General features: G+C 42.0%; 1 protein-coding gene across 2 annotated transcripts; it reads right to left on the bottom strand.

Moving 5' to 3' along the window:
• Nucleotides 1-385: 385 nt before the first annotated feature.
• On the bottom strand, nt 386-20,474 carry arpc2.L (actin related protein 2/3 complex subunit 2 L homeolog). Of its 2 annotated transcripts, XM_018234659.2 has the most exons (11): nt 20,448-20,474; nt 20,032-20,123; nt 12,408-12,442; nt 10,885-10,997; nt 8,274-8,319; nt 6,668-6,854; nt 6,298-6,391; nt 5,473-5,599; nt 5,286-5,386; nt 4,844-4,944; nt 386-770 (listed from the first exon to the last, which is right to left on the bottom strand). In XM_018234659.2, the coding sequence occupies exons 1-11, from the start codon at nt 20,457-20,459 to the stop codon at nt 746-748; spliced, it is 933 nt and encodes a 310-aa protein (XP_018090148.2). In that variant the 5' UTR covers nt 20,460-20,474; the 3' UTR covers nt 386-745.
• Nucleotides 20,475-27,583: the final 7,109 nt, after the last annotated feature.

Below are 27,583 nucleotides of genomic sequence, written 5' to 3'. Positions count from 1 at the left end.
TTATTATCAGGTCAGCCTAGTTCTGATTGGTTCTTACGGTGCAGAGTGCTGGCGGCTCAGCCTGGGAAAAATGGCAGCAGCAAGTGGAACACATGGGGGGGGATTGGTATGTTTTTTTTTTTTTTTGCAGAAGTTTTCAATAAACCAACCTGAAACACTACTTTTTAAAACACATACCTTCAATATTTAAAGGAGTATACTGCACTTCTTGACATATTCTTGTTTTTCACACAGTCACTTTTCCAGTGGTTCTTTATACATGTTAAAAAGACTACAATGTTCAGAAGCCATATATTTTAATCACCTTTTTCACAGGCCTGTTCAGCAGATACAGTGCTTATCCTAAAAGAGGTCTCAGAACTATATAAAATAACCAGGGCCAGAATTAAGGTAGAAAGATTTATTATCAACAATCCCAAAAAACACATGATCATAACTGTCCAGTTCATCCACGTGACGCACGCATCAGGATTCTGGATGCTCAGTAAAGAAACAGGGAGATTCAGAAGCAAAACATGGAAAGGGGCGGGGATAAACAGTGACGTGACACTGAGTTTTTTTTTTTACCGTTTTTCTTTTTTTTCTGTCATGGCAAAAAGCGCAGCTTCAATTACATTGGCATTTACAGAGTTGCACCTCAAATACACAACATATTGGATCCATTCTGTATTATTCAGTACCAGGGGACAAGAGAACTGAACCAGACAACAATTCACTAGTCTGCTCATGGCGTCACTGCAGATGATCAGCGAGCGGCAAATGTTTTGCCCCTGCAAGAATAAAAACAGACATTTAGTTCAAGGGAAATCAGTGTATTAAGGCCACATTTAGGGCTATTAAACATAAGTATTAAATAATCGCTGTGTAATATAGAATGGGCAACTTTACAGCAGACAGGGGTATAATAGGTGCACTATGGGTGACTATCCTGTCCCACACAGCAACCGTTACACACAGGAAGTGTTAGGGGTTAGTAAAGCAAGAAGACAGCTGTAACAATATATATTTTTATGCTTCATATCAGTACTGCCCAACTAGAGATCATTTCTCCCCCTACTACAGCCAGTACCCACCAACAGCAAATAGGATGCAAATTATAAAGATATCAGAAATCACTGAGGGGTTCTGTGACCATATAAAGACACAAGGCTACAGACTGAGTTATACAGGGAACTCTAAGGGGCAGATTTATCAAGGGTCGAATTTCAAAGTGGAAAACACTTTTCGAAATTCGAATAGAATCCTCGGACATTCGAATTCGAAGGATTTTATTCATTGTACGATCGTATTCTGATCGTAGTAAGATTGTACTCCCATTGTATTTCGAATCGTACGATTGGAACAATTTTATCGTACGATTTTCCTTCTAAACAAAAAAACTTCGAAAATTGCTCTGGAAGGTCCCCATAGGCTAACATAGCACTTCGGCAGGTTTAAGTTGGCGAAGTATTGAAGTAGAAGTTTTTTTAAAGAGACAGTACTTCAATTATCGAATGGTCGAACGATTTTTACTTCGAATTGTTTGAATCGAATTCTAAGGTTGTAGTAGCCTATTCAATGGTCGAAATACCCAAAAAATTACTTCGAAATTCTAACTTTTTTAACTTCGAAAATGCACTCGAGCTTAGTAAATCTGCCCCTAAGTATCACTCATGTATTATAAGGGATTATGTGCCCCCTACTGTAATTTATAAGGATATTAGAAGTCACTGAGGGGGTTCTGTGACAATATAAGGGATAATGTGCCCCCTACTGTAAATTATAAGGATATTAGAAGTCACTGAGGGGGTTCTGTGACAATATAAGGGATAATGTGCCCCCTACTGTAATTTATAAGGATATTAGAAGTCACTGAGGGGTTGTTCTGTGACAATATAAAGGCACACGGCTGCAGGCTGAGTTATACAGGGAACTCTGAGTATCACTCATGTATTATAAGGGATAATGTTGCCCTACTGTAAATGATAAGGATATTAGAAGTCACTGAGGGGTTCTGTGACCATATAAAGGACCAAGGTTGTAGGGGACTCTAGGAAAGTTTCCCTCTGTTGAAATCTATACTATTCACATTCACCATCAGCTCAGCAACTGTAATGTGAAGAAAAGACTCCCTGCCTGCAGTCGTTATCCTAATATATATGAATTATTATGCTTTATTCAAAGTGTGCTGACATTGCTCCCATCAGTCCCTGCTCCAGTATTCTTTACACTCTAAGGCCCCCATCACAGTTACACACAGTGGTCAGTTCTAGCAGAAGCCGACTGGTTGTAGCTTTTTGGAGTGTGGAAGGAAACCCACACATAGACCGGTGGAAACCATGCACATCCCCTGCAGATAGTGGTCTGTTTAGAACTGAAGCGAGGACCCCAGTGCTGCAACACACCAGTGTTAACTACTGCTGCTTGCCGTCATTAACCAGAAAGCTGGTTAGTAGTTATCCAGAAACCAGTTATCCAGGAAGCTCTGAATTATGAGACGGCCATCTCCCATAGACTCCCATTTTACTCAGAGATATAATTAATCCTTACTGGAGACAAAACAATCCCATTGGGTTTACTGGGTTTTTAAATGTTTTTTTTAGTTAACTCAATAGGAATGAATTACCTTCAGTCTCATAACTGTTTTGCTACTGCATCTCCCTTTGTTTTCTAGAAGAAAAATGCTTTCTTGTAAGCCAAAGTCCAGATTTTTAACAGGCAGTTTTCTTATCTGCTCCACAATGTCTGAGCTTTCTTGCATACACTATTCCATACCTCTTCATTCTTGGAGCCAGTGTTTTCAGCCGAGATTAGATACTAGAACTCTGGCTGGATCGCCCCCAAGCAACACTGTACACCAAGGCAACAGTGGAAAACGACTGTCTCCCCATAAAACGCCTCCTCTGTTAATGAGACATTTCTGATTTGATTTTGAAGATGGGGACCACTGAATTAGTTTTCATGGAAGGCACAGTGGGACAACAAAAAAAGTTGTCCTAGGGGACCTAGTTACATTACTGGTTTAAACAAACTTCCATAATAAACTCAGACTGTGCACTTACAGGAGATGATTTTAATGCAACACCAAATGCAATGCAGAACCGTTATTGGGGCCCAAAATATCCTCAGCTCCCAGTAAATCACATATTCATTAATATCTTGGATCTATGGGATGAATAGAAGGTGCAACACCTGGATCTTGTTCCCTTATTGATTTTTGGATAGCCAATCCCTAAAGCCATGCCTCATATTAGGTATCGCAGAATTATAATATTAAATACATATAATAAATATTATAATTATAAACTCACAGACTGGGTTTCCCAAACCACCACCAAGTACTGGAGACCTAATAAAGCTCTCCTGCCTCAGGAATGCACGGTGCGAGAGTTGGTCAATGGGAATCTCACCCACAAACAGGACAACAGTGTGAATGGCCAATATAATCGAAATTTGGGGTCACTCACAGCACTACTGTAGAAAAAAGTGTAAACACACACAAAAAACTGTGATTCTCACAGACTTGATTTGTCAATTAACACTGATGTCAAATGACTACAAAAATGATGGCCAACAGACTGGTCATCTGCAGAGCAACCCACCTGCACCAAACAGCCTTCATCTTGAGTCCACAGACTATAGATAACATCAGTGGAATATTAAACAATGGCTATAGTCAAAACCCAAGAAATACTGTACATAGTCCTGTCACTAGATGATGAAAAAACATTTGACAATTTTGACTGGTGGTACCTACATATGATCCTCAAAGCATTCAGCCTCCCACATAAATTCCTAAAAGCATTAGATAATTTATACTAATCTCCCACAGCTAAAATTTGCAATCTGGACATCTACTACTTAGAATTCCTAATACTCAATGGAACCTCTGGGAGCCCACTCTCGCCTCTACATCGGACCCCTGGCTATCAAGATTGACATTTGATACTTATGATATGAGTTGGACAGAATCGCTAAAAAATTGTGTGGTTTACAGATGATAAGATTTTTACACTCGCCTAACCCATGACATCCCTCCCAAACTTATTCAGGAGAGGAGCTAAGGATGGGAAATGGAGGAGATAAGGAAAGGCAAAATACAAACAAAAAAGGGGAAACTAAGAAAACGACCAACAAGGCAAAGGCAAGGAATCAAATGTTAAACAGTAACCCCAGGAAGACGCAATAACTAAAGATCAGGGCAAGAATGGGGAGAATTCCCAAAAAGGAGCAGTTGGAAGGAGAGGAACTAGTTTTCCTAGAAGAAGATGGAGGTTTCCAGGGAATTAAAAGTATATAAGTAAAAAGATACAGTGGGGAAGGGGAAGGTGGTCAGGCCAGATCCCTTAAAGCCTTAAACTATTAAAAAAAGTTTTTATGTGCAACCACTTTTGGGTAATAATCAGCATTTATGGTTCATGTGATATGAGAAATCACGGAGGAAAGCATAAGGGACAGTAACAGTTTGTACACAGAATGTTTATTTTTGTTTTTCATAATATGAGACAAAGTCATGAATACCCTTGGATTAATTAACTATGTTTTTGTAAAGTTCTTTGGATGTATGTGCATTTGTTCTGCATTAAATGGGATACAAATGCTATTTTCTTATTGTGGTTGCCTTGTTTGCATTGATCAAATAAAAATTCCCTTCAATATGAATAAATACAAATATACAGAGAAGGAACATGCTATATCCACATCTTCATAGATGCAAATACACGGAGAAGGACAGACACAGTAAGCTATACCCTCATCTCCTTACTTACACACCATTTCCACTTGGTGTATTGGGACAGCACATGGAGCCCAGTTAGTGCTAATAATCCCAAAGCATCTTGTTGCCAATTGTTCCCATACTCACGTTATAGTTTTCATCTCTTTCTTCTCTGCGTCTGGACGGGCACGATTCAGAACTTTAAGGAAGTCAGATGTTTTCGCCCTCATGCGAGTGTGGATGTATGCCTGTGGAGAGGGGGATACAGCGCATGAGTGAGCAGTTAGAGTTGCTCAGATTTTATATAGTTACTTATTTAACAGTTATTTAATTAGTCACGGGCGATGTGTCTCAGTTGAGCTTACTTGTCTCTTTCACTCTCAAAGCTTAAATAAGACAGGAACATTATAAGGAGACACTTGCAGATGGCTAGAAACATGTCCCATTGTCTCTTACAGACCCATTGCAGGCACCATGCAACAGAAACCAGAGAGCTGTATCTAGCCAGTTTCATGTAGCAGCCACAAATCAACATATGTGGAACAGACCTAAAGTCCCATTCCAGGAGAGGGGCAGATCCCACACTTACCTTGGAACACTTGATGTGATAGTGCAAGTAATCACGGAATGTGTGGATAAGATTGATGGTGTTGTCTCGTGCATTGGCATTGGTGTGGCGAGGAAAGAGCACTATGAAGGGAATAACACAGGAACAAGTTAGCACCTGGAGAAGGCAAAATTGAGCCATGTTGCCTTGCTCCGGACAACAAACTTACCAAAGGTGATATATCCAATGTTGTCCCCCACTGCTGCATCAGTATCTTTGAGCTCAAGGGGTGGCTCCCGGTGGCTGAAGAGGACCTGAGGAGCTGTGTGACTGGCACGCCGCCCTTCCTTAAACTCCTACATAGAAAAGAATCAGTGTAACTGGCACCACTTTAGAGGGACTGCACACACTAAGGGTGGGGGCACACGGGGAGATTAGTCACCCACAATTAAAAAGGTAGTCGCCACGACAAGGCGATTGTCTTTGTGCAGGGAAGATTTTGTGCGACTTTTGATTCATGCTACATTCTCATCCCACGCAAGAGCCTGAAGTCGTCTCGGCGTTCATTCCCTCGGCATGACGTCTCCACACCATTACACCAGCGCAAGAATTTAAATACTATTGCGGCTACTAATCTGTGTGTGTGTTTGTGTGCTTGTAGGAGATTTCAGTACTTCTCTATGTACATGCGATTTCTGACAAATCGCTCCAAAAAGGGTCTCTGTGTGTTTTGGAGCTACATGCGATCTCAAATCACGCTGTCTGCATAATAGCTGCCGATTTAATCTCCCGGTGTGCCCCTACCCTAACAATAAGAGATTTAAACAGCTCATAATTATCTATAAACTGATGTAGATCAATAAAATAACTAATATCTGCAGTGCAAAAACCTCTTAAAACATCTGTGAAGATCAAGCACTGCACCCCCAACCTGAACAGTGGGAGGGAAACAACCCAGGAATTACAAGAGAACAGGAGACTTGTGTTTGGGTTATTACAGCACCATCACCTACAGAGTGCAAAATAAGTGCACCTATAAAATCAACTCACTGACCTGCATGAAAACCTTCCCGATTACCACATCATCATCATCTTTAAAGACTGTACTGAACACAACTGTCACCCGGTCCTTCTTCGCTTCTACGTACCTGTGAGATAAAGGCTCGTGTTTAGAGTTGGTGATACTGACATCATCACTGTGTCTCTTTGTTTTTTTTAAGAAAATATTAAAATAAAAATTACACACTAGACTGTGTCTCTTTGTTTTTTTAAAAAAAATATTAAAATAAAAATTACACACTAGACTGTGTCTCTTTGTTTTTTTTAAAAAAATATTAAAATAAAAATTACACACTAGACTGTGTCTCTTTGTTTTTTTTAAAAAAATATTAAAATAAAAATTACGAGCAACTCATTGAACTTACATGGTTTCATCGTCCCTATAGTGGATCACAGCTCTCTTCTCTCCGTCCTTGCCCTCCTCCTGGAACTTGAAGTATTTCTCAAAAACAGAGGCAAAGCAGTTGCGCTTCAGCATGCCGGCCTGGTGGATGACGGAGTCCTTGTTGGAAGGCAGAGACTCCAGGTCATAAAGCAAAGAAACATTGTAACCTGCAGAGAGAAAAAGAGAGATTTTTGTATTCACCGTTAAATCTTTTTCTCTTGTTCTATATTGGGGGACCCAGGCACCTTGGGGATGAAGATCCTGCAACTTGGAGAAGGACACTAACTTGTTAACTTTGACTCCTCCTCCTGCTCTGGGCTTTATCCCCTGCCTCCTTCTTCTATGCTCAGTTTCAACCGAAGAGGAGTGTAAGATATAGCAACACAAAACAAAGAACGAGTCTCTCAAACCCCTCAGAACCTCCTATAACAATGAACTCCCAACAAGGAGTAACTATATACAACCATAGGTCGTCTCACAGCAGTGTACAACAGGGCGGGAAGGCCTGTGTCCCCCAATATTGGACAAGAGAAAAAGATTTAATGGTGAATACAAAAATCTCTCTTTCTCTTGCCTAATTGGGGGACATAGGCACCATGGGGATGTCCCAAAGCAACCCCTGAGGGCAGGACACTGTAACCCCTATTAGGTGTTCAGTTCATGGCTGTCTTTAACACCTTCCTCCCGAAGCTGGCTTCGGCTGAGGCCTGTGTGTGAAGCCTATAGAATTGTGTGAAGGTATGTGGAGATGCCCAAGTAGCTGTTCTGCAGACCTGCTCAACAGATGCTTGATGTCAAATTGCCCATGACGTGCTTAGTGATCTTGTTGAGTGTGCTCTAACTTTTAGTGGAGTTTCTTTTCCCTTCACTCTGAGGACACTAAAAGAAACTCGGCATAGTAGGAGGAGGCAGGGGATGAAGCCCAGCGCAGGAGGAGGAGTCAAAGTTAACAAGTTAGTGTCCTTCTCCAAGCTGCAGGATCTTCATCCCCATGGTGCCTGTGTCCCCCAATTAGGCAAGAGAAAGGCTGATTCACAAATGGATGCTAAGAATTACAATTGCAGAATTGTATCTGTTTGTATATAGTGAAGTCAGTTTGCTTAAGTGCTGCCCAAGAATATAATTCCTAGAAGGATTAATATTTGTATCTGTACAGCTGTAAAGATGTATGCATTCTCTACGCCGTTCAACGATCACATTCCCAGTGATTTCTAATTGACTGGAGTTCATCCTAACTTATGAGCCATACCTCACTCATAAACAAGCAGAGCTGCTACAGTTGCCTACCATTAACCTGTTTAAACATGCAATGAGACACAGGGTGATATCGAGCATTATGTGACTCAAGAATGGGGGACAAATTGCTCAAAATCCCCCAGCATTCACTCTGAAGGGTAACCGCATGCTAGCGTGCTTGCTTGACAGGTGATTGTCACTTGAGTGAGTAGATTATGTTAAAGGACATGTAAAGTAGTCAAGAAAAGTGTATAAAAGAATGTGAATTTGTTAAATACCTTTGCACAACAGCCTTATTCATACTGCATCTAAATGAGAAACACAACATCTGAAGGAGGGGCCCTACTTACCAGACTCTGGGGCCACAAGAAAATTTCCATAAACCTTCTTTAAAACCTGCAAAGAGAGAAGAGGGGAAAAAACAATTAAAAGTTAGAGCATTGTGGAAACTTCACTTTATCCAAGATTCCAGCTAACCCACAAAGTGATGTTAATGTGCCCTGCCTGTAATTATGTTATTGGGAAAACATCCATAAACATTTATGTTTGATCAGGATTAGGGCCTGTATAGCACCGACATGTTGCATCAGCAGATGAGAAAGTAAAAAGAGGGTCATGCATGGCTACAGTGTGTTCAGTCCAGTGGCTGATTGGCCAGATTATGTGGAGGATCGATAGATGTATGGACTATCTGTAAGGACTATGGTCTCCCTGAGTCTGTGTGGCTTTTCACTAAGCATTCTTTTCACACACTTCACGATATGCAATAATACATTGGAGCCACTCGAGGCTGAGGTAAACAGTTCCTAGGAAAATGTGTAGTCAGGACACCCTAACAAATGTGGCCCCTGTCCACAACTCCTGGCAACCAGTGATTTGAACATTCATTCTAATCAAGTAATACAGATTATGCACACCAAAACTCAGAAGTGTGCTCTACCCTTTAAGCCACAATCTCCACTCGGTTATAAACTGCCTATCCCTAATATTTATTCCGGATATTTCCAGGTCACTAGGGACTCCTCTAGAGCTCTGCATGTGTGGAAGTGCCGGTGTCAGTGAAGGTGATATTATATGAGCAGTGGAGTTGTGCTGGGGTAGTGTAAGGTTCCAGAGAACATTCCTGTGGTGTCGGTGTTTATGCTGAGCAGAACGAATGATAATGTGATTCAGGCAAGCACAGTAACTCAGGAAGTCTGACACACTTCCTGCTCTCAGACCATATTGCTACGCAAGAACCCGGCAATAGAGAAAGCTCTTTGTTTTCTTCCATAAAAGGCCCTACAACCCCCCCCCCCCCACACACACACACACACACACACACACACACAGAGGAAACATCCTCAGTGCAATACACCTCAGGCCTGACAGTCAGCCAGACTACTGAAGCAGATAAAAGTGGGGACATATTGGTTACACAAAGAAATCTGATATGTCACCATAACGAAACAATAACCACTGTGGGCAAACAAAGGATCTCACGGAGATATCAAACTGCTTGATTTTAGGGTAAGGTCAGACTGTGAGATTCAGAGAGATTTAGTCGCCTGCCGACTAATCGCCTCTTCTTTGGGGGGCGACTAATCTCCCCGAACTTATTCCCCCTGTCTTCCGCCTGCTAGAATGAAAAAATGCTTGTGGCATGGCACTCATGGTGCTTAGTTTTCCGAAGTCGCCCGAAGTTTCCTCGTGAGGCAACTTCGGGCGACTTCGGAAAATGAAGTCCCGCTCAAAAGGGAATTTTTAAGATTGCAGTGCAAAGGAGCAAGAGGCTAAAAAAGATACAGAAGGAAGCAATGAAGTGCTCCTCTGCTGTTTGCAAATAGAATTCAAAAATGGAGGTCACAATCAACCTATCAGGCCACTGGTAGGAACTTATCTATATAGATGGTGGCAGGTATGGCCTTCGGACAATCTATTGTCCCTCAGATGTTGTTGATCTTGAAGGGGAACTATCGCAAAAATTAAATATAAGCTTCATCATACTGAAATAAGAAACTTTCTAAATACAATCAATTAAAAATTCTGTACCGTTTCTGAAATAATCAAATTTCTCTTCATTCTTCTTGCAGGAGTTGGGCGTTAGATAACCACTGACAGATCCAATATATCTTATAGGGGGGCTCCTTTTGCCTAGAAGATGTATCAAAGCTCACTCTATTAAAATCGCCAGAAATCCTGTTTGTACTGGAATCGGCCATTTGACTGAGCTCTAATACATCTGCTAGGGAGATGCTGAGAGTTGTCACAATAACTGGAGGGATGTGAAAAACCAATGACTGAATGCATGCAATCTGATTGGTTAGTCTGACCTGAATCCCAGCAGCAGTGCAAAATACATAATACACCTTGCTACATCATTTCATGTTTTACAGATAGGACATATTCACCTGGCACCCAATGACTTAACATCAATATACATACAATTTGCCACATGCTCCAGTAACACATAATATCCACCCCTGAGGCCAAAACTATATGCATCTATTTGGCAGGTCCATAGAAGCCCATTGGTAAAGAACCATGCTTGGCCATTGATGCTTTTCTCTCCTAATGGGTCTAAATAACTTCCTATTGTTAACCAATTGGTGATCCAGTAGTGAATCCTGACTTGCACGCTATCTGGTGCAGTGTGACTAGCTTTATATATTTATGGTTGGTACAGAAACCAATCAAGCTACCTATAGAAACCAATCAGGGTGTAGTATTTACTGGACTTTTTTTTTTTTTTTTAAAGCAAGGATCGTATTGGTTTCTGTGCGTTGCTGGAGAGCATATTAACTGGCCATTACATATAAATGCACAGAGAACATTTTCATTACCTTCCAGTCCTCCCCAATTTTGTCCCCAAATACAACCCACTGTCAGAGTTAGGCACCTCAGGCTGAATTGCCACAGTTCCAAAAAAATAGTAACAGATTCACTACCCCAGGTACTGGTCATATGGATAGATTTGCTCACCTCATCAGTTCCATGCTCCTGTAGCTCTTTGTAGAACTTGAGGGAAATACTGATCAGGACTTTCGCTTTGTCTCCATTTGGGTTGGACACATGATACAGGACACCATCAAAATCTGTAAAACAAGGTAAATTAGTGTTACTGAAGCAAGCACCGCCAAAGCCCTGGCATTAAAACCAGCAGTGAAAAAAATTATGCATCCAAAGAAACAAAAGCCTATAGAGACACCACAAAACTATTCTAGCACAGACATTTCCCTGAACTAATTCAGCACAAACATAACCGGACATCAGCAGAGAACAAATTTTGGTTTCCCCCGGCAATGCCTGAAGCAGTGGCTCAGGGTGACAGCCTAAAGATCAAATAGGCAACAGGCTTTAAAAAGTCATGCATGCATTACTTACTGCAACCACCGGGACAAGACCGAATCACTGGGTAAGATCTGCATTTTTGATCACCTGTCTACAGTCATGCGTTAATTGCCCTTGCTAGGGCACCTGCCTGTACAACTGGTTATAACTGAAACTGTTTTTGACTAAATCAGAACAAGAGCCAACCACAGTAAACACTATATGAAACAGACTAATATCTTATAAGGTTTATTACATGGGGTTATAGTGCAATTAAAGGGAGATTTTTTTTGATTGCCTTTAATTTCCTGCCAAGAGTCTGTTTTACACAACAGTAATTGACTATAAAAAGGGCCGAGTTCCCCAGAATAAACTTTGTGTAACTACATGTACAATGTATTATCTTTCAAGGGGTAGAATCCACCCTAAGTGCTCTGCTAGAAGAGTGAACATAAGTACACCAAACATCTATACTGAGTTTGATACATCAATATCCTCCCCACCTGCCAACAGGTTATAAGAGTAAACAAACTATTCTATTTGGTAATAGGTTTTAATGGTATACTTTCCCTTAAAGGAACAGTAACATCAAAAAATTAAACTGTTCAACCGTACATTATATTTTAATTACTCTAAAACTTTGTTGGCGTTACTGTTCCTTTAACAATGAGTGACATCTCTTAATGCAAGGTGGCTGGAAGCTGTCATATGCCCCTGCACAGTACGACATGAAGGCAGAGTTTATTGTGTGGGCAGAACATACCTTGGATCTCATATTGGGAGTTGCCATTGAAAAGAAAATAAACTCTTTTCCTGTTTATCCTTTGCTTTGGCTGATAATACAGATTAAGTGTCAATGCAGTTAATGATAGAGCACACGGTAAGTGCAGAATACTTAGGAGGGCTGTTCATTTACCCAGATGTGCTTCAGCTAGCTGCCATTTTTACTGCCATTTTATAACATTAACCATGTTTTCTATACATAATCCTAATTGTCTACAATTATGGATATGGAACATTTGGGAGTAGGTGCTCAACTCTAGGATAAATCAGCTTTCTTGTTGTTGAGAGTCAGCGATCATTTAACCTGCACCAGTCTCACTGGCTACATTACACTAAATGCAAACTGTAACTCAGCATTATTAGAAAAGAATTGAGTTAATCGACGGCTTTACCTGCAAAAGTCACTTCCACCGCCTCTGGCTTGTTCCTGTACAACAGACACAGACATGGGATTAATAAGGGCAGGACAAAGCATAGGAAATCAATGCAATCACGCTTAAAGGGATTCTGTCATGGGAATACATGTTTATTACAAAACATATCATTTAATAGGCCTCCGTCAGCAGAATCCTGTATTGAAATTTCCTTTTCAAAAGAGCAAACACATTCTTTTATATTTAATTTTGAAATTTGACATGAGCCCATTTACTTATTTTCCCAAGTGCCCTCAGACATGTAGTTTGTGCTCTGATAAACTTCAGTCGCTTTTTGCTGTTGCACTGTGAAATGTGTTAAAGTCAAATCAACAGAACAACGGGCAGGTAATATTGACGCCTCAGCTGAAGGGTTTTGTTGCCTAAACTGATAGCACCTCCATGTTTCTCTGCTGGTGTCACTACTCTGCTTGGGGGTAATGGCGCTGCTGGAGGGAAACCCTCCTGTATTTTAGCAGGTGGGGAAAAAATCTTGAAATCAGAAATGTCAAAGGGAGCATTGTCATGCAATCATGCAAGTCAGAGGTCCCACGTGTGACAATTTAAAGGTATTTCCAGGTGCTCTGTTGCCTGCTGGGGGCACGATATCTCAAGGGCCACAAAGCACATCCTTTGCCATTTACGTAAAGGCTACAGCACATGGGGAGGGATGCGGGTGTAACTGGTGCTGCTGTTGGGGACAGTACCACAGGCCTAATGGCTAACGCTGCTACTGCAGGGGGAGCGTAAAATATATTTTCAGGTGTTCTGTTGCCTGTTGGGGGCAAGATATCTTAAGGGCGATCAAGCACAGCCATTGACATTTCTCTAAGGGCTACAGCACATGGGAGGGATGTGGGTGCATAACTGGCGCCGCTGGATTCTGGATGGCGGTATTTTTGACCATTCGTCCACAGCATGATGAAACCTCCACCAAATTTGACAGTAGGTAGCAGGTATTTTTCTTGGAATGCGGTGTTCTTCTTCCTTCATGCAAAGTGCTTTTTGTTATGACCAAATAACTAAATTTTTGTCTCATCAGTCCAAAGCACTTTGTTCCAAAATAACTGTGGCTTGTTTAAATGAGCTTTTGCATACAACAAGCGGCTGTAACATGAGTGCAGAAAGGGCTTCTTTGCAAAAAATGTGGTCTTTGGAGGTGATCTTTGGGTTGTCTGTAACCATTCTCACAATCCTCTGCATATGCTGCTCCTATTTTTTTCTTGCCCTGCCAGACCTGGGTTTTACAGCAACTATGTCTGTGGCCTTCCATTTCCTGAGTACATTACGTTGTCTGGGGCCACACATGAAATACACTAACACTTTTGATTTTTAAAAGTAAATAAAATGCACAGAAAAGAACTACAATACCAGTTGGATAACCAGATGGAGCTATACACTGGAATATGGGACACCTGGATATTAAATAGACTTATTATTATAATTATTATGAGGTTTCCTCGGGAACTGAGCGATTCAAGCTGGGCCGCATTCATATCTATCCTGGGACGCATGCAGCCCTCAGGCCGCAGGTTGGACACCCCTGCTTTAAATATTTGCATTTCTGTGCATTTAAGTATAACCTTTGCTGAACATTATCTATAAAAAGTTAAACTTTTGTGGACTTTCTGTCCCTACTGCCAAATAGAGACAAAATTGCCTGCCCCATTAAAGGACATTACTTCTGGGTTATAGTGATGTCTCTTGTGGGTTACACAGCTGGTTGAGTGTGCAGGAAAATCTACTGGGGGACAGGTATTGGGTCTGAGTGGGTAAAGCAAATCTCTAAACCCTAACACATAAGCGGGGATTCTGTTGCCCCAGCTGACCATCACATGACCAACCGCAAAGCTCAAACGCCATAAAAGTATTGGGCAGATAGTTCAAAATATTTCCCCAGTTCCCAACAGGAAAGTGATCAAATCAGGAGGAACAGGAGTGTCATTATTTTGGGCACATGCACAGTCTAATGCCTGTGTATCGCTGCCTTAAGTCAAGGGAGAATTTTTCAGCCAATGTAAGTCATGAAGCAGCTCCTAGTATTAAGCATATAATTCTATTCATTGGCCTCATAACTAGGACATTACGGGTTGCTAATGACACACATTTATAAGTGACATAAGTAATAAGCAGTCTGGTACATCCGCCAACACTGGTTAGCAATATAGCTGGGCTTGTCCCAACATGCACTGCAAAGCTAAAGGAATCTTTACTGATGATAGGACCTGCCAAGACAGGCAGGGAAATGCACCAAGGATGAGGAAGGTGTAACCCCGCCCCCTTCATAGCAACTCCTCTGAATTTTCACAGTAGGTGGGGCCAAGCTGATAGCAGGAATATATATATATATATATATATATATATATATATATATATATATATATATATATATATATATATATATATATATTTATATTTATATATTTTTTTTTTTTGAGAGAGAGAGAGCGCAAAGGGAGACTGAATCATACCGCAGCTCTGTATTCTCACATCTCTGACCTCAGTGCAGATTGCAGAGTGTGAAGATACCACATCCTACAGCCTCGTACCTGCAGTCAGGGTGGGTGCATGTGGATGGGACTGCACTGGAGCTTGTCTGCAGCAAGAATACATAAAGCTTTATTTTAACAGTCCACCCCCCACCCATCCCCGCCCCAAGGGGTCACTTTAAATAATTCCACAGCAGAGAGAAGGGGAACTTACTCTACCTGGGAAGGTTTAACTGCAACTCTCTAAACACCCCAAGTCAGAAAATGTATCAATATTCTGCAACTTTTTAGCACTGATATCTAGAGAAGAGATGATATTGAATCATCCTTCCGAGTCCTACCCGAAGGCATGGGCTCCGTTGCCCAAGTGTCCCAGGCACTGCCCCCGGACAGCTTGAGCAGGTGGGTTCCCCTTTACCAAATCTAGGGAGGGCCCACCATCCCCAAAAGGGATTGGGGTTGTTTGGACTCCCCTTCACCTAAGCTAGGGGGAGTCCCGTCTACCCTGGGTTCTGCCAAAGCTTCCCCCAGGGCGTATCATGGCCTGCGAGTCCAGCCAAAGGGACTAGGACCACATCCAGGGTGCTTAAACCAAACACGAAAAGGGTGCTGGAGAGAGCGGTGCAATGCCATTGATTGCGTTGTTAGGGCTCCGGCTGGCGGCCGGCAAAAAGAAAGAAGAGGAAAGGAGTAGTGGAGAGAAGATTTCCCCACTAGCCAAGCAGCCGGGGATATGGGAAGCAAAGCAAGATTAAGCGTGGGCATGTATTATACAAGAACCCAAAAAATTGGGACAAGCACTTCTCCATAAAGGATCACTACGCATCGCTTTGGTCAAGCTTCCACTTCATCGGCCTATTCCAGCGGATCAAGCGTATCTGACTACACATGATCATAGTGGCCCAAAGACCAAGTGTTTTCACTTCCTCACATAGGATTATAAGAAGGTACTACACTTGATCTTAGCCAAAAGGCAGAGAAGAGATGCTCAGCCCACACCTGGCCTTGGGGTGATAGAAGATATGAGGATTAACAGCTGGAGGACCACATTTATAGAGATATCAGGGGGAGCTAATGATCCCACCTACACTCATACACAAGCTCTGTAAAATCAGAACAAAGCTGCAGTGTTACAAGACTAACAGAGCACAATGTGCCTTCAGTTGGAGTAGTGCAAAGTGCAATGTACACCCCCTGTAGCCCTTTCCTTCCCCCTGCCCTCCTAAGTAAAACAATCTCAACTCTCTTGCACCCCCTATAATTTCTTCCTACCCTAGCCCTCCTCCCTATCTGTAACCTCTTTCTACTTCCTCTAGATCTCAATGAATCACCCCTCTTTAACAACCAAGACCCACCCACTGCCCCATTAGTTTATGACCTTCATTCCCACTGCCAACCTCACACTATAATCCCCCCCCCCCCCAAACGCCACATATTTTCCCAAAAACCACTTCCCTATTTTACTACCTTGGTCTCCCTTATTCACCCTACCCCACTAATATTTTCCAGGACTCAATAAATGTGATGTCCTGGCCCGCCCCCCCTTACACCCCAGTCCCCTAACCAACTTACCCCCAGCTCTGGTATGTACCCCAAGACTAACTCTCTTACCCCAAGCTCTGGTGTGTTACCCTAGCTTTACTCCTCTTCCCAAAATCCACTTTTCCTACCACAGTGGGGTATCTAGAAGTTACTGGGCCTCAAGGTAAGATCGTGTAAGGGCCCTGAAACACTAGAAAGCAGGCATTTACATAATTATAAACTTCTTATCAATGTCTATTTGGGCTCCCACCCCCCAGTACTCACAGGGCCTGCTTCCACCACCACGTGACACGAAGGACCCCCTCTACTATCTCCAAACACCCCCGCACAAAACACTTTCCCACACCCTAAACCTTTCCCCAGTCCCGGCTCACCCGGCCGCCGCATTCTCAAATTTAAGGGTGAGGATCTCCTCAATGATCCGGTTATTAACCTCCAGCAGGATCATGGCGGCTCCAGGCGGGGGAACAGCAGGAAACAATCGGATCGGTATTTCGGTGTCAGTGTGACAGGCCGCCGCTCCCTGCCCAGAACCACTTCCCTATTCCCGTATTGCAAGATGGCGCCGCCCACAGCAACTTCCTCCGTACGCAAACATGGCCACCTGCTTTGCACAGTCTGCCCCGCTGCTCCCCAGAATGCGCTTCATTCCGTACACTATTCCGTACATTAATACGGCCGCTACTATTCTGCTGGTAAAATAACTTTTTCAAGTCCGTACACCAATATGGCCGCCTCCTGCAACTATTCCTTATAGGGATTAGCTATCCCACCCCTGATGGCACTGTCAGTTATGCACTCTTGCTGCACTTAGTATTGCCCTATTTCCACAAACCTATGCCATGTTCCTTTACTGGCTGGTGCAGTTGGGAAAGGTGCCAATTCTACTACTGAAGAAAAAAAATACTTTTAATATTTTTTCTGCTTGTGGGAGTTTTGTCCTGTTACAGCATCTACTTATTTTTTCACAGGGAAACAGCAGTCAAGTCTTTTTATGGTAGGCATTGACTCTCATGAAAGAAGTATTTAGGCAAAACTGCCACCATTAGAACAATAAAAAGAGACACATATAGTGTGGTGGTGAAAATTCTGGCCACACCCCCATTCAAAGGGGTTATTCACCTTTCAATTAACTTTCTGTATGATGTAAAGAATGATATTCTGAGACAATTTGCCACTGGTTTTCATTTTTTATTATTTGTGGTTTTTGGGGCTATTTAGCATTTTATTCAGCAGCTCTCCAGTTTGCAATTTCAGCTGTCTGCTTGCTAGGGTCCAGATTACAATAACAACAAACCTATATGAATTTGAGAGGTTCTGAATAGAAAGAGGAGCATTAAAGAGTAGAAATAACAATAAATATGTAGCCTTACAGAGCATTGCTTTTATAGATGGATGATCCCCATTTGAAAGCTGGAAAGAAAATTAAGAAAAAAAAATGACCTATTTAGTTGCTTAGAATTAGCCATTCTATAGCATACTAAAAGTTAATTTAAAGGTGAACCACCCCTTTCATGAAACTGCATTTTTTTAGATGAATGGCAGCATAAGGAGTAAAAAAGCACTAGGTGCACTTGCATTATATGAAAGACACAGTGGCCTTAAGCATTCCATTACACACATGCACCCCCAACATTTCACAGGAGTGTATGAACCCTCAACGTAACACTGGGCTGAGATGCTCTGATGTCCAACTGAATCCCTATAAAATAACCCTGATTTTGACTTGCTAGAGCTAGACCATATTTCATCCTCATGGAATCTCATGGAATCTTCTCCTAAACTAACCCTTTTTTGTCCCTGAGCAGTTGTCAAAAATGCAGCCCTAGTTGCAGTTGTTGAAACTGTTTTTCACCCTTTCAACCAACAGCTGAATATAAATTTCTCTTAAAAATTTCCTCGCCAAGAAACTTCGGGCGACTTCAGAAAACCAAAGCAATCCAAATGCCATACTGACAGCGATTCGCATTCTTGCCGACGGGAAGGCATTTCGGGGAGATTAGTTGCCCGCAGTAGAGGAGATTTGTCGTTGGGCGACTAATCTCCCCGAATCTGAATGTCTGCCACCACCCTTAAAAACATTGGCATCATGCAAAATCTTTACTGCCCAGGCTAGTAAATTACCAGCCAGGTGGCAACCCTAGCTGTGAGGTTGCATACTGTACACACTGCTCTGTGCTCCCCACACGCCATTTTTGTGCAGCTTGTGATTCATAGTGGTGGCGCAGCGTATCTTGCAAAGCCAGTGACCAAACTCTTGGAGCAGACTGGCAGAAGCCAAGCTGTGTGTACATTCAACCTCCAACTGCAGGTTATGTAAGGAAAATCAGGACTGTCTTAAAAAATTTGGTGCAATGTTGGGTGGTGGGAGGGTGTAGCCACTTAAAGGAACAGTAACACCAAAAAATAAAAGCATTTTAAAGAACTGTTGCCCAGGAATAGTAAAGGTTATGTATGTGCTTTAAATGAGAATTTATTTTTTGAATTACTTATATTAGATATACCATGACTTGGATGAATGAAAATCTTCATAGTCAGCTTTAAAGGAGAATTCAACCGTAAAGTAAATAAAACCCTACCCCCTATGCTACATAAACCCCCCTCCCTCCTCCCCCCATCCTAGTTGCTACCCCGGGCAAATGCCCCTAACGCTTTACTTACCCCTCGGTGCAGATTCTGTCCAGCGGAGTTCACGGTAGCCATCTTACGGCTCTTCGTAATCTTCGGAATGAGAGTAATGCTTCGGCAATTACCGTGACTTACGGCGCATCCGCAGAAAATTGCTCCAACTGTGCATGCACCAACACGGCACTTACTTCCCGAAGGTTACCAAAGAGAAGAAGATGACTGCCATGGACTCCGCTGGACAGAATCTGCACCGAGGGGTAAGAAAAGGGTTAGGGGCATTAGCTTGGGGCAGCAGTTAGGCTGGGGGGTAGGAGGGCCTGGGGGTAGGAGGTAGGGGGTCTATGTAGGGTAAGGGGGTAGGTTTTTTTTTACTTTATGGTTGAATTCTCCTTTAAAAAGACTTCTATAGTTTATATAAATAAGTTATTGTGCAGCCATGGGGGCAGCCATTTAGGCTAAATAATTATTGGCAATGGAGAGGCATTTTATGGAGATTTGTCCCCCGAAAATGCCTCTCCATTGCCAATAATTCAAATTGCTGGCGGTATGCACAACATATTGCTAAATCCCCCAAAGTTTCTTGCGGAAACAACTTTGGGGCATTTTAACAATAAGTTGGGTATAATACCAGAGATTTAAATTATCTTATTGTGTAGAATAGAATGGTATTCTGCAGAATGCATCTGTCATCTGCTATGTAACCTGAGCCTTGTTAGCCCCTCTTAATTATAATAACTCCGAACCCTGGGAAAGTGAATAAAATGGTGGTGTGGTGCTCACTAGAATAGTATGCTACTGCCAGGGCCAGCTTTAGGGAACAGCAAAAAGAGCATTTGCTCACCTTGAGACCACAACATTACAGGGGACTCTTAGAGGACCCCATCAGCCACATTATTGTGAGAGGAAGTTTCCCTTTAACATGATAGATAGTGATGTGGCCTCACCTGTATGGCACGTACGTGGGCCTGTGTCTTGGGCTGGGTAGATAAGTAAATTCCTCAGAAGAATTACAGGACGGCAACACGCCCTTGATCATCTATGATATAAGTATGTAACACGGGTTGGTGTATATCTACAGTGCAAACACAGATAAGACAAACACATAAATGAGATTTTGAACAATAATGCAAATATATGAGTATTAACTCAATAGCCTCCCATGGGCATTCTTTATAGTTCAATACAGATGCAGAGCAGCAGGCAATAGCGTATGAACTGTGACCCAAATAATGAAAATCCTGTGTTATTTTAATGGCTTGAAACTGGGCATCACCGGCCAGGAATTATTATATCGCTGCCAATATTACTGCATTTCCTCATTTGCACTGTGTGAGACACCAGTTAATGATCAGATACTTACCTCTACTGGCATGACCACTTATCCACACAATTCAGCTTATATTTAACTTTATGGAATAATGTGTCTCTGACTTTCAGTGTCTAACACTTCCAATCTTCTATCCACTGATGGGCACATAGTGTGGCACTTGATGCCTTTAATGGTATGAGGTGGCCTGTAAGCAAAGCAGTTGAAAGGTGAAAAGGGACTTCTTTGGAGTCAAAAGGGCTGCTGTACATAAGAAAGCATCAGCCCTGAGCTCAAACAGAAAATTATATTGATCTGACAGGGAACAAATTTACAGATGGCCATATATACGCCAAGAGTCATCATAGCAGGATACCAACCAGAATAGCAAGGGAATCTTACAATAGGCCCAGATTTCAAAGAGCATTCTGGTATGCCTGGCCAGTTCCTCTAAATTCCAAGCAAAAACCATGGCTCCATTCCCTTACCCATAACTTCCAATGGTCCTGATATAGATAGGGCAGACTGAATCAAGAACTCCAAAAGGGGTAGAGCTTACCATAAAGTAGGTGCAAAGTTTCCTTAAAAAGAAACTTTGGGCAACTGTGACCTGCAAATGTTTCACCACCAGCAACTGAATGCTGGCCAGTGGGAAGGAAACAAGGGACGTCCAGTCACCTACAAGGTGACTTTATCACAGGCTACAAAATGTCCCGTGTGCCATTAACCTAAGAATGAAGTCTCCTTGTACAGTCACCCTCTATAAGCACCTCAGTTGGTAGTCTTCTCTGATCCTCCTGATAGATCACCATCACTGTGTGCCATGGACCTAACAATAGAATAAGATCTTGAAAGTTTCAGCAGTGAAACAGGTCAGGAAGGATTTATTATCTTCTATTGTGCACATGCCAAAAGTAGTGGGTGTCAAGTGAGCCACAGAGCTAGAGGATGAACAATTGCAGTACGTGTGCCACAGTCCAAAGAATGTTTGTTCCCTTTGCATAGCTCTGCTCATGGTCATGCCCTTGGATAAACAGCTGTATGATTCACTGATGCTCTATAAAGCAGATAAGCCTAAATGAAATTCTCTCTCCTCCATATCTTGGTATCAGTATCTGATCCAATTCACCTTTACCTGTTAAGGCCCCTATTTACTAAGATTTTTTAAGCATCGAAACCTAATCTTCTATTGACGTTCCCACAGGAGCAGTGCTGTTTGCTCAAGGAAAGGACCTTATTAATTTAATATGTTTATTCATTGTTACAGTCACTTGCACAACTAGTACAAATAAGTAAATAGTGATTTCTGAAAGCTCTATCAGCATCATCCATGGGTGTCACAGGTCAGCAAGTTTAAAACAGCTTATCTTAAAAGAACTCTCCATTAAGGAACCACCTCTGTCAGGGCATGATGCTGAGCTCTGGAGGGACACACCAGCACCCCCAAGCTTAGCCTACTGCTGTAATACCCCCTGCAACCCTTTGCTTGTGATTGGCTTTTACAAAGGAAGGCAAAAGTGCTATAGAGGGTTTTAAAAAATGATTTTGTGAAAAGTGCTCAGGTTTAGTTGATGCATTGCCAAGTATATATTTAACCTTTAATCAGTATTGTTTTTAGGGGTGCCCAAAAAGAGTTTTAATTAAGAATAGACAGGATGGAGACAGTAAAGGAAGATTGAGACACCAGGAAAAGATTGATACAATATAACAACATGAAGAAAGTATGACAAGATGGAGACAGTAGAACAGGATGGAGACAGTAGGACAAGATTGACAAGGCAGAATAATTGGTGACAAAAGTAAAATTTGCACAGGGGAGTGGAGACCAAGACAGGGACAGTAGGATAAGATGGAGACTGCAAGGCAAAATGGGGATCGCTGGACAAGATGGGGACAGTGTCACAACTGTAAGATAGGAACCCTGAGGCTGCTTAGGAGATCATACCAGAGTGCCATGCCGGGACCAAGTCTTCACCAACGCTCTTTTTGGGCTCTGGAACTATTTGCTGTGGGCGAACAAGAAGAACATGATCACTGCAGATTTGGATCAGAAGTGCAGTGTAGGCAAGGTACAGGCAACGGAATCATAGTCAGGGACAGGCAAGGAGTCAGGGCATGCATATTACAATCAAGGGTCAAAAAACATACAGAAGGTCAAAAACCAGAAGAACAAAACTATAACCAGGCTTGGGCAGGAACTGTAAACACAGAGCCTATCTTGGGCAAAGATTACTAACAGGAGGTGCATTTCAATTTCAAATTTGGCTCCAAAGTGATGTCACATTGCAGAGTAAATGGTATGACGTCATTACACATGTATGAAAGAGCATAGTGACTGAGCACCAAGATGTAAGAGAGTGCACTGGTCTCTGGGTGTGCATTACAGACAGTAAGACTAGCTGGGGGACAGATAGAGGCAATAGGACGAGATGGAGACAGTAGGACAAGATGGAAATAGGCTAAATGAAGACAGCAGAACAAATGGTGATAATGGGGTGAGGTGGACAGAAGGATAAGATAGAGAGAGTACAACAATATGGAGACACTGAAGAAACATGGGGAAAGTAGGCAAGATGGAGGGCGTAGAACAAGATGGTGCCAGTAGGACAAGATGGAGACAGTAGGGACAAGATAGACACAGACAAAAATGTAGACAATAGGACAAGAAGTAGACAGTAAAACAATATGGTGTCAGTAGGCTAAGCAAAAATTCTAATCGGCTCTAATCCCCAAACCTCAAAAAACCAACAAATTAATTAATAGCACAGAACCATAAATGTCCGAGCTATATAATGGCTGCAAAATTAAGTGTAAAACTGCAGCTCACACGATGGGAGAAGTGACCTGGGTGTAAAAACCCCAGGTCCGACACCTTCGGATTAATTCCACTCAAAATAAGCAATGTTGTCTATGAAGCCAACTATTGGCGCACTCACCAAGTCCGGCGTATGGCCCGGGTGCCGTGACCTGAACCTGTAGCTTGAGGTGAAAACACGACCAAAGAATGAACACGCACTCCTGCAGCCAGCCGGTAGGATAAAATCAAAGCTTTATTCTATATTACTAAAAGTTAGGCGTCCTAATGCATTTCGTATCCAGCGATACCTATGATTAAGTATCGCTGGATACGAAATGCGTTAGGACGCCTAACTTTTAGTAAAATGGAATAAAGTTTCGATTTTATCCTGCCAGCTGGCTGCAGGAGTGCGTGTTCATTCTTTGACAGTAGGCTAAGATAGATATTGTAGGGTGCAAATCTCCCCTGCTATTCTTAGGATGGCTTCCAATCAGTGGCGGAACTACCGGGGGAGCAGGGGGTGTGAGCGGGCCAGGGCCTGCACCCCCTCAGGGCCCCCTGGCAGCCCGCGTGCCACTGAATTGCGGGCCGTACGGAGGGGGGCAGCGGCTCGGCTGCGCGTCATGCACCAGGGCCCACCCCCCTCTAGTTACGGTACTACTTCCAGTAGAAGCTTAAGGGAATATAAAGTGATTCAGATATAATTCCAGTAATAATTCCAGTCCAACACAATGTTTGGTAGGAGGGTCTGGTGTGTGTATTATGCTGGACGCAGACACACAGGTTATATGTGAAATACCAAAATTGCACAAGGTCATGATTAGTAATGCAAATTTTTTCGTGAAACTGCAGCAAAAATTTGCAGCAGAAAAATTTGATGCAACAAAAAAATTGTCATAAGAAAAAATGCTCATTGACTTTAATGCATTTGGATAAAAAAAAGTCACCATAAGAAAAAATGCCTATTGACTTTAATGCGTTTGGAGCGTGAAAAATTGTTGGTCGTGTAGTAAATTGTTGCGCGTATTTGACGCCCATTGAATTCAATGGTTTTTGTGAATTTTTCATCGCTTCACAATTTTTTTTACAATTTAGTAAATTTTTCGAAGAGACAGGGACAGATTCACTCATCACTAGTCATGATCATTTATGTCAAGTAGTTGAGCTTTAGACCTGTTTCTTGTGGGGCAAATTTATCAAGGGTCAAGTTATTTAAAACTCCCATGAACTCCCATTTAAAACTCCCATGAAATCGAAATTCAACCAATTGAAATTTATTTAAAAAATCGAATTTTTGAAACTCTGAAAAAAACTTTTCAGGCTGCAAACAACTCCACATTGATCCCAGGACATCTTCCATAGGCTAAAACAGAAATTCCACAGTATTAAGGTGGCGAATAGTCGAATTTGAGTTCTTAAAGGGCCAATGTATGATAAATCTCAAAAATCTAATTCAAATTTTTTTTTAAAAACTCCAATCGAATTCTAACAATTCCCTATTCGAATGTCACAGTTTTGGCCATAAAAAACTCAAAATTCTAATTCAAATTCGAAAATTAGAATTTTCACTTCGACCCTTGATAAATCTGTCCTTTAATATTCACATGGCATCTTTACCTTGGCACATAAGCAAAGCAAGTAAGCTGGTTTTCCAGCGAATGCAGACAAAATACTTATAAAAGCAAATTATCACTATCCGCCTTCTCCCTCTGTGCAGCTTGTGCTCTCAAGCAGACAATGCAATTTATTTTTCAAATATCAGGACAAATAAAAGCAATTTAAATGTTATACGGATAAGTGATACTAAGCAGCCTTTATTAAACAGTTATTCAGCTATACTAAATGCAGAAAATTACTTGTGCTCTCTTATAAGTGCAGGGATAGAACACTTACTATGCAGACATAGGCTGTATCTTTGTCTAGCAGTCTAAGGGATTTAAAGACCAGGGTAAACTTAGAAATGGAGAGGGGCCCGTGTAATGCAGGAATAGTGGGCCCCAGTTTTGAAAAATAAAATGCAACCAGGTCACTTTACGAACACAAGTGCAGTGTGAAAAGTGCACAGGCAAGAGACAGTATGAATGCAGAAAAGTTTAACATGCAACATCACATGCAATAAATGTTAATTCCCTTTTAAGAATTAGACTGAATATAAGAAACAGGACGAAAGGATTCTGGGATTGCCAGGATTTTGGATTTCTATTGTTGCACTTAATAACAGATATATTTAATTAATATTTTAGCATTTGCAGCAGGGGTGTCTACGTTGTCACTCATACTAATTCTTGTTGACCTACTGTTCCCAGCATCCCCACTGCAGAAGGAGCTGTACCTCGATATTGTGGGAGAGTTGCACCATCCAGTGGTTACAAGCAGTATTCACAAGATATATATATATATATATATATATATATATATATATAGTGTCTGCCTCATGTACTAAATTACATTCTTACCCTACTACATACACTCTCCCCAGTGTGAGATACATTTGCCAACGCTGCTAGATATATAGTTTGGGCAAATCCACCAATAATCTTACCTGCTTCCTCGTATTTTATGCAAACTAAATCAATCAGGAATGCAGCTTCTCTGTGTGTTTGCCCAGGCGTCATGCCAATGTGCTGTACTAGTTTAATGGACATTAATCATTTCTTACTGGCAGTCTCACTGCAGCTCATTCAATCATTTCTATTTATTTACTATTCCAAAAACGAGATATAAAAGTTAAAGGAAATGACACATTCATTATCAAGCTATGTTCAGTATGTCAGGTGTGACCCCATGAGATGAACTATAAATATAATCGACTATGGCCAGAACAGTTAGTTAAAGGACAAAAAAAGTTAACTCACTAGGGGGCAGTTTGTTAGGAACCCCTGCTACAAACAACCTCATCTATAAATAACTCTCCTGCTCGGGTTAATTTGCTCGGGCGCACTGAGCTGACATTAAATAAAAAAAATTTCTTGAACCCTCCCCCTCACATCCCCAAGGATCTTCTCTCTAACTGCCTGTCACAAAAAGTTTCCCTGGAAGGATCTCAATAAGTGGCATCATTCCTTTGGCATTCTCTTACCATTATGTCACACTCTTTCCACTTGCAGGAGAAATAAAACCTCAACGTTGCTATTAAAGAGCTTTTCTTTGCAATGAGTTCAATTATTTTACCCTAATATCCAATTTCTCCTGATTCTTACTCTCCTGTTTCAAATACCTGGGACACAGCCTCCTTTTTTCCCGATGCTCTTCCACCCTGCCACTGACTGACTATCTTTGATCAAAGGCAATTCCTAATCCCTAAAGGTGCACTATTTGTCCCATAGAGAGTCTCTTCCACCAAACCTGAACTTCAGAAAGATAACACAAATGTAAGCCACTGGATATCACATGCCTAAAGCTTCCATGTTCCTCTGTAGGAACATCAAAGCCCTTATGAAAAATGGCATGGTTGTCAGAATCTGCGTGCCACCATGTGTGCATTGCCTTCTCTTTAATGTGTAGCCACCTTTTTTTCTAATGGTCAGCCTCCACTATTTCCACCACTAAACATTCACCAGACCTGCATTAAGTCTGTCTTCTGAATTTATCTTTTCAATGTAACCAAATTTTTAAACCCCAAAACCTAAACTACACTCAGGGCTTCAGGTAAATCCTCAAGCTCACAACAAAACCTGGTTTCTATCTAAGGCCCAAAAAGCTGCCAGCTTTTCAATCTTGATTTGAGACCCATTGGAAACCTATTGACACATAAATCTGTAGGTGTTTTCTTAAGGGTGTGGGGACACACGCTAAGATTCCGGGGAGATTAGTCGCCCAGCGACAAATCTCCTATTCTTCGCATGACTAACCTCCCGAAAAGCCTTCCCGCTGCCGAGAACGTAAATCGCCGGCGGGATGGCACTTGGAGAGCTACGTATTCAGAAGTTGCCTGAAGTTTCCTCATGAGGCAACTTCGAGTGACTTTGGAAAACTAAGTGTTACGAGTGCCATCCCACCGGCGATTCACATTCTAGCTGTCACGGTCGGCACCCTACACTAGAACAGAAGCCAAGCACCCTGGTCTCGGCTCGACTTCACCAGTTAAGTGACCGCCTTTGGCCTTCGGGAGGAGCCCTCAGCTTACTCAGATGCCACCTGGAGTAACGAGAGGTGCAAGGCGTAAATTCTGGCAGGCAATGGGGCACGACTGTTTACAAGGATACTGGAAGATAGGAAGCCACCAGGAACCGGCAGGCCGGGCCAGCACAAGCAGGTAGAATAATCAGACAGGCCAAAATCAGGATAGAGATTGTAGAATAGTCAGATGACAGGCAAAGGTCTCAGGATTGGAGAGGTCAACGTAGTTTCAGACAGGCAAGGTCAGGATTGGAGAGGTCAGAGTAGTAACAGG

This window comes from Xenopus laevis, chromosome 9_10L (assembly GCF_017654675.1).
Source record: "Xenopus laevis strain J_2021 chromosome 9_10L, Xenopus_laevis_v10.1, whole genome shotgun sequence".
Taxonomy (NCBI): Eukaryota; Metazoa; Chordata; class Amphibia; order Anura; family Pipidae; genus Xenopus; species Xenopus laevis.
This window is presented reverse-complemented; position numbering and strand designations above follow the sequence as displayed.